The 8,708-nt window shown below is 43.3% G+C and overlaps 1 protein-coding gene across 1 annotated transcript; it reads left to right on the forward strand.

Annotated features, from left to right (window-relative positions):
- Positions 1–2,226: 2,226 nt before the first annotated feature.
- On the forward strand, positions 2,227–3,525 carry LOC137916188 (platelet-derived growth factor C-like; the record flags this gene model as incomplete). The annotated part of the gene is made up of 3 exons (XM_068759268.1): positions 2,227–2,434; positions 2,525–2,742; positions 3,412–3,525. Coding segments are annotated over 3 exons (540 nt in total), but the record flags the coding sequence as incomplete, so codon positions are not given.
- Positions 3,526–8,708: the final 5,183 nt, after the last annotated feature.

Below are 8,708 nucleotides of genomic sequence, written 5' to 3' on the forward strand. Positions count from 1 at the left end.
TTACCGCCGCCGAGATAAAGTAATCGCCGGTGTTTGTCTGTTTGTCTGTCCGTCTGTTAGCAAGATAACTCAAAACGCTCGGGACGGATGTGGATGAAATTTTCAGGAAATGTTGGGAATGTTACCAGAAACATATCATTAAAGTTTGGTGACAATCTTAGAAGAGATCCTGGATTCTAGATCACTTTGAAAATGTTGGTAGCATTGCAGTCAATGGAGCTTCAAAATTAGTGAATATTTTCTGGTTCATTAAAGAATGTACATAAAGCACTTTTTCTTATTGGGGCAAGTGAGAAGATAAAATTTGCAGCAGATGTTAAGATTCTTTGGGTCTAAATTTGAGAACATTAGAGATGTTCCTACATGTTAAGGAATTAGCATCACATATTGATTGATTGATTGATATTGATTTGATCCTGTTGTGCATAGGATAGCTCAACAATATGTTCTAATTATATTAGGTTCATTCATCGAAGTGGCTCTCGTGCTACTTGTAGCTTGTTCGTCTGATGAGATGTTTCTCTGAAGGATTTCTTGGGTTCTCTGTCTGATTCTAAGCTCGCACAGCGCTGCTAATTGGGGAAGTGTTGCATTGTCAGCGCTTCCAGTCCCCTGTGTGTGCCACTGCAAAGGCTCGAACGATGAGAAGAATCTAAGAATATGTCCTTTGTAAATCTGAGAACGCAGCTCAGAGAGAGGACGGCTCCATTTTATATTAGTTATGCCTCCATGAATCTACGAGGCCGGTCTTACCTCTGATGATTTTTGTGTCTGTTTATCTCAGGATGCCAAATGAACCAAAGATATATGTCGTGGTCATGAAGGCGACCTCATTAGAATGAGTCAAATCTGAAAAATGAGCCCAGTTGTGCCTCAGCTGTGTTTTTGTAGCCTTTGGTGCAGCCGAGTCAAACCGCCATCAAACCACCGGCATCTCGTTTTCAAGTCAACACTGAAACAGACTCAGATTTTAATATGCAAAGTAAAGAGTCCAATCAGGTTCTTTATAATTAATGGCCTCTCCCTTGTGTTTGAAATCACATTAACTTTGTATTTTTATTGGCTGTAGTTGTGATGTGTGTACTTTTGTGAGAAAAAACACATTTTCAAAGAAGATATTGTTTTTTTTAGCTTTAATATATTTGCACAAGTAGTAAATAAGTCAAATCACAATGTGTCAATTCAAGTGTCGTGAATGGAAATGCTTTACCTTCCAATACGGGAGATCCCTTTCTAAATCAGCCCTACAAGTCATCAAAGGGAAAAAAACAACAACAACAACAACAAAACGCTGACAGGAGCTAATATTTTCAATGCATCAAAAGCTGTATTCAATTCTTCTTTCTTTTAAGTGCCATAACTTTTCCTTCTACCCATCAGTCATGTAACAGCGGGCTGACATGTTGGACAAACGCATCATCACAAAACTGAAAGGTTTCACAGCTTCTTCTCCCGTGGGAAGACCGACACTCCGGGTATCAGGCTCTGCAACTGCTAGGGAATAAGTAGGGAAAAGCGGCATCATCAAAAAAAAAAAAGAATAACAGTAAAACAATCATTGAATGAATCTTCTCAATGGAAACACTGACGCATATCTCGGGACGCCAGGAAGGGCAATTGGAAGAAAATCGGGGGGGGAAAAATTGAGATTACACGTGCCATGGGAATACAGCTGCATATAAATACTGTACTCTGCATTAGTTCTCAGAATCAGGTAGTGTTCATCCGGTGAATTGGCCAATGGAGGAATATTGTGTAAAATGTCAGCTTTTCCATGCATTGCCATTTCTAACAAAAGGAGCGTGAACGGGACCCAGCTGGCCGGGACTATTGTCTCTGATTAAATAAAGTCAACTGCAGCATTTAATGAGCTTGGAGCCAATTCAAGCCCATTTTTTCCCCCCCATGACACAAAGTGCAAAATTACAGAGTGGAACTCCTTTTGTCAGTGTTCTTCCTGTTTTAGTGTTTAGAACCTGGATTCTGCTTACGAGCTCTTAAATGTCACAGAAATTGGCCGGCCTGTTAGGATGTTGCAACGGGGGGGCGCAGTGGGGAGAGTTAGGGGTTTGTAAACTAAAACACTCCGGGGTAATTTTGCTCTCCCTGGAAAAAAATGGAATAAACAACTAAAGTACAAGCCCAACAGAAGAATAGAAACCTAGAATTGTATCTATCGTTTCTTAGATTAATTTTCTGCTCGGTCACCTCCTGGTTTTTCTACAGCGAGTCTCAGAGCCAGAAACTCCTGCCGTTCTCCCTCCGTCCCAGCAAGGCATGGAGGACCTGTCAGAAGCTGTGGCGGCCCTGAGCACCGTAGAGGAGGTCATGAAGTACCTGGAGCCGGAGCGATGGCAAGTGGATATGGAAGAGTTGTACAAACCCACATGGCATGTGCTGGGGAAATCCTTCATTCATAATAAAAAAGCCAGAGGTATCAGATCGCTGTATTCACTGTGTTACAGTTGCGACGTTCGTTCGGACCGTGTATTAACCTGATCTGGTCTTCTGTGTCTTTGAGGAGGAGCTGATCTCAATCTGCTGAGGGAGGACGTTCGACTGTACAGTTGCACTCCACGCAACTTCTCCGTGTCTGTGCGTGAAGAGCTGAAGAGGACCGATGTCATTTTCTGGCCGATCTGCCTGCTGGTGAAGCGCTGCGGCGGAAACTGCGCCTGCTGCTCTCACCGCTGCTACGACTGCCAGTGTGTTCCCGCCAGGACCACCAAGAAATACCACGAGGTGCATATCAAGCTGATGATGCGTCGCTCAGTCGCCGCACAAACAAGTAACAGAGTATCCAAACTGGGCCCATTTAAAAGTAGAAAACAACTCGCAGAGCGTAGACCTCCGCCAAGCAGCTCATTCCCCTCCTAATTGGGTTTGCACCGTCCACACGGTGATCTGGATCAGCACCAACAGTTCTAAATTGTTCTTGGTATCTTTATACATCAACCTTTAAAAGTAAACGTGAATCAGAGTTGTGCATTTTTAACTGGTTTTTGAATCCATAAATTGCTTTTCATGTAAAAATTAAATATTTTTTTCCTGACCTCATTCTGGATCAGATCCAGAAACATTTTTTTCATGATAGTTCATATCGGACCCCTTTATGAGTGAATTGAATGCATATTTTACAATACATGTATTGTATTTTAAATCCTCTATTATAAGTAAATGGGAAAATCCAGATTTGTATTATTATTTTTGGATCCAGACGCGTATCCGGATCACTCTGAAAATTTAGTGGGATCTAAGTTCGACCAAGACCCATCTTCTGATTATTGTTTTGTTGTAATCCTGCTAACAGACAGACAAACCCTGACCTCGTTGGCGGCGGTAATCAACCCGACAGCCTTGCTTTAGATTTAATGTAAGAACACTGAAGCCCCTTATTCTCCTCTTTTATAGGTTCTGCTGTTGAAATACCGAAGCGGCGGCAGAGTCTTACAAAAGTCCATGACTGACGTGGCGTTGGATCATCACGAGGAGTGTGCCTGTGTGTGCAGAGACGACCGGGACTGACCTCCGGCACGTGTAATAGCTGCCGCTCGAATGACACAACGTCTTCTGTCGTTGCGACGTTCCACATTTCATCCACTTGCATCGGGAGCGAACAGGATTCTCCCGTTATCCCACTGTCCTTTCTCTAATTGGATTAGAGGGAACAGACTGGAATTGAATAAATCTCCCGAATGGATTTGCCTGCTGTGGAATAGCAATAATGTGCTCCGAGTGCATTTGATACGGACAAAAAAAGACACTGGAGCAGATCTGCTTTGAAGATTCTTCTGCTCTTCACAGGCATTTTCGCCTCCTCTGCTTTTACAAAGTTCAACCAGCGTGGGATGATGCTGTAATGTAAAATGGGAGATGCTTTGTTGAAGTACTTTGTTTTTTATGTCCAGAAGTGAGCTGGCTCCAGCTGCCTTACTGCCCCCCCCTACCCCTCTATTAATACCACCGAGGAGCGCAAGGGGCTTCGTGACCAGTTCTCTTCCCTACCGTCTTCTTTACCGTAGATTTAATCTGTGATCTCTGGCTGCCGGGACGGTATTATGTGTAAATAGGTCATCTGCATTTCTTTTCTGTACCATCATGCCTTTTCTACCAAAGATGAGATCAAAGTTGCACGGAGTAGAATCAGCAGGTGTCGTTTGTTACAGCTCATCCTTTGACCCAGACCCGCTCCGTAAAATGCCAGGTGTCACAATTCTTTCTTTTGCTCATCTTAAATATTTATTTGTTTAACGAAAGGGAAATCAAGGTTTGAAATATCGTTTCTGCTACGTTCGTCACTAAAACGGTAGAAATAGCCACCGCTCTTCATTGGTAGTCATTTTACATCGGCATTTGTCTCGTGGATGTATTTCTCTTTTTTGTTTTTGTATGCCAAAGTTATTTAACTCTACTTTTGCAATAAAATGTTTGCGTATTTCATTGTACTGAAGATCAAAAATAAATTCTTCCATTTCTAAGTGGAGGCATTGTGCTTGGAAATAGTGAAATCTTCAGAGAAGGCAATTTAGTACAAAACAAATATTTGCTTATTTCACAGGGAGATAGCATACATGTCTGAGATAGTTACATTTTGGTGAGAGATCCTGGATTCTGGATGTTAGAAATGTATCTTGGATCACCAGGTCTGACATTCCTTCAGTTCAATATTCATCAAGTTCCCGATTTTAAACAATGGCCAGGTCCGAGTTCTGTATGCAGTGATGGAAAGTGTCCTGTTAACACCTTTTTGTAGTAACTTTGAGAGGACTGGATCACAATTGAGGTCTTGATCTATCAGAATCCAGCTAGCTCTATCTAAAGCTGGCAAATTCCAGTTCTATTAGCTGAAATTAAATTGACATGCATTACACTGGTTTAACTGGGCCAGGCTATCAATGCAGCGAACTAATATATATAAAATATAGTAACTATCTAGGATTTTGGGATTTAGTAAAAAAGAAAAATAATGTCACATAAAAGTGCTATTTTTTTAAAGTAAATATGAAGCTCCACTAAACCTTTATTATCTATTTTGTTTCTGTCTCCACAAGCTGCTTATGAGACCGTGGACAGTGTTCACTCCCACGCTCGGCCATCAGGTCTCACAGGAGGAGGTCCTCATCCGTCCGTCCCGCGCTGATGTCCCGGCCAAAGATTCTGATTTAAAGCGCATCCTGGTAGGCATTTGTGTGGACGCCAGATGCTACTGCGTAAAACCGCCGGCTCCCGGTGTGGTTTTTATAATATTAAACAGATTGCCTTACTTAGCTGGTGCAGGAGAAACCTCACTGGCACAAGATATGACAAAGCATGGCCGCTGAGTGTGTTTGTATATGCATGAGTGCATGCGTGTGGGCGTGTGCAGCTAGTGTCGACTTGCAAGCCCGTCTGCTCGTTGCTTCCTCTCTGCGAAACCAAAGCAGCCTCAGTGGGGCTAGACCGCAGCATTATGGTGTCATTCAAGTGTCTCTACTTAATGCGAGGAACTGCATTTTAATTCATTTTGTCTGCGAGGAATTTCAACCTCTTGCCCAACCAAGCAAAAAAAAGGAAAAGGAAAAGCACGAATGTTAACAGTCGGCTGAGCAAATAAAAGTGCAAATAGAAATTTCACCATATGCAAACCAGCGGATGCTGAAGAGCACGGACCATAATTGCAAATAAAACACATAATCTCACCAAGTGAAATCTCGTAATGCTCTTGGAGCAGGTGCAGGCTGGTCGAAGGCTCTGGTCGAAGGCTCGGATGCAATTCTGCCTCCTCTGCATGAGTCATCTCTTCAACAGGCGCAGCCTTGAATCTTATGTCACATTTACCTGCATGTTCTTATATTATTATTAGGTTGTACTACGCACCGGACGGAGCAGTGCTCCTAATCTCTTTGTATATCCACTATGCAAAGACAATAAAGGCTTTCCATTCACACTCACCTCAAAACTGGAGTTACGAAACGTTTGCTCGGATAATCCGCCAGCCTCAGTGCTGGGATCCAGGTGAGCGATTACCCAGAGACCCCTTGAGTTGACTTGACCTTTACCGGCTGTGGTCAGATAGAGGCTGCGTGCTTCACTAACGTCTCCACAATCATCCGTCATCTGCGATCACAAGTCCAACTTTATACGCTGACATTTCTCTGATTAGCTCGCAGAGATGATCAAATTTCATTAATTTGTCTGCACATTGAGAATGTGCGCTCATCGTGATGCAATTTGTTTAACGATCCTTTTGGAGCCAAACCAATCCGAGGTTTTCTCTCAAATTATGCCCCAATGAATATTTTATTCCGTGAAACGTGATTTAATATCTTTTTTTTATCAGAGACTAGGAGAAGGGAAAACTGCATTGCCTTTAGTTTGAATACATCATCATTCACCTGATACAAACCCTGCCCTTAAAGCACAGAATACCAGATGTGTTGCCAGTGAAACTCTCCCGCAATTAAGCCAAATCATTGACTTTGATAGTGTCTACTAACCAAGAGAAGAATGCATGCTGACCCATCAAGGCCCACCCTTCCTCCTCAAGGCTCTGTGTTCTGGATTTGGCCCAGTCGCTTATTGGATGATCATTGAGTCTGCTCTTATTGATGAAAAGCAGATTGCAGCTTCTCGTTTGCCTCACTGCAGCACGAAAGAGACGCCGTTTGTCTTTGGTCATCGTTTCACTCATGAGTTGTTGATTATTAAATTATTATTATTATTAAATGTAGATACTTCATGGTATGTTCAAAGCAGAGCGTCTAATATGCATTTTACTTGTAGTTTTTGATTTCTAGCAGTATTATAGAGTTCAGAGCAAATTTTAAAAATCCTTCATCACGGTGTGGTAAAGCGGAGCGGTTAAATGTAGGATGTAATGAGGAGATGAAGGGCCGAACTGGGAGTCATCTGTCATACGAATCCGCCCACAGAATGTTTTATGTGGCGCTCCGGTCCACGGCGCCGCTTTGTAAACGATTCCCCAACCCATGATTAATACTAAGCTAAAGTTGAAGACCTTTCATTCCCAGCAACAACAGCCAGTCCTCTGAAAGCCACTACTTTGGTACCCTGTAATTATCAAAACATAACATGCACCCACCAATTTGGCCGTTCCAGCCCTGCAGTGTGCTGTTAGCCAATTAGGGATGTTGGAGATAGCTTCAGGACGGGGCGGCCACGCTTTCCGATCACCGCTACCAACGACCTCGTGTCCCCATCGCTTTCTGCAGCAAAGTGATGTGATTTGTTTGTGACTACCTTGGCATCGTCGGGCGCATTTGATCATTTTTCCACCGGCCGTCCCATCCAGTGAAATCCAAGCATCTCCAAACACGAATGTTCGTGATAAATTGAAGGATGCCATTAGAAAATTCTCCATCTTCATTTAAAACTCCTCGGCAGTCATGACTCAGGCTCTCACGGGACTGCCAGATTAAATATATAATGATATACGTATATATATGATGATTTTATGAAATCTGAAGCATGCCATAGTTTGGTTTAAAGCCGTCTGCAGCATTAATGGTTAAAATAATATTGGCCTTAAACATCTATGGCAAAAAGCAATTAGCATCCAGTTAGCATTCTGCATTGAGCCACAAACTAGGACGTTTCAACAGAACACAAAACGGGTACAAACAAAAAGTTGTTGTTTTTTTATTATGTAATGGTCGGCTTTTCAGCCAAAACAATGTCATCTCTTCCTTCTTTTAAGGTTTCCTCGCTGACTGGCTCCTTCACGCAGCTATTTAAGACATTAATCCTCTGGAAGAGACTCACGGCTGCTTTTACATCAGCATTAACTCAGCACAAGGGCTCTTTCACGCACACCGGACAGAGATTGATGGCTTCTAATGCCACTTTATGTTCCTCTCTGAGGGAGCGGGTGACATCGTACCCTATGTCAACGGCACTTTTTCCTGATAGTGTTATTATAAGATGCGCTTGGGTGTTAAAGCAGGGTAAGAGATGTATGTAGGATTGTGCGACAGGCCTTGCTTTCAAGTTTGCTTTCGCACTTCAAGAGTCGAGCATCAGGAGACGGTGACCATCAGTGAGTTATTTTCTTTTCTACGTGTCTCGGACCTGCCCCGTTGCCTCAAATGGGCCAAGTCAAACGTCCTGTTTTCCTTTTTACGACTTCTTTTGAAAAGAGTGTCGCAGACCACATGTGAGGCGCAACACAGGTCCCAGTCAGAAGTTCTCTCAATGTCCCATTCAGGTCAAGGAGCTGCTGAGGCACTTCTTCTGATGTGGTCACTGGAGGGGGGGGACACAACGGACGGGGGATCAGGTTCCGCTTTACCGCCGAAGGAGTAGCGATGCCGGCCTCGTCTTTCCTCTAAAAGCTTTCCAGTCATTCAGCTTCTGGAAAGTATTAACACAACATCGCTCATAATTATACAACAGCCTTCGCCAGTGCGTCCAGCGCTGATCGCAGCAAAGCACCCGTCTGTCCGAGGGCAGGAGCAGCTATTGGATCTCACATGTTATTTTGTGGCGTTGACACCAAAGGAGGGCTCTGAAGGAGTCGGCCTTTACTGTGTCTCTACCCTCTGTTAACAATAGTTAGGTCCTGAGTGAAGCTAAGATAAACGCTCCCATCAGAAAACCTTTAAACATAGACCGGCTGCTCTCCTCATAAGGAAGGACCGTTTGAACACAACACCATTTCCGAGACATAACGCTGCATGGGCAGCATGAACTTTAAGTGTTTTGTTACTCTC

Source organism: Brachionichthys hirsutus, unplaced genomic scaffold (genome assembly GCF_040956055.1).
Source record: "Brachionichthys hirsutus isolate HB-005 unplaced genomic scaffold, CSIRO-AGI_Bhir_v1 contig_1465, whole genome shotgun sequence".
In the NCBI taxonomy this organism is placed as follows: Eukaryota; Metazoa; Chordata; class Actinopteri; order Lophiiformes; family Brachionichthyidae; genus Brachionichthys; species Brachionichthys hirsutus.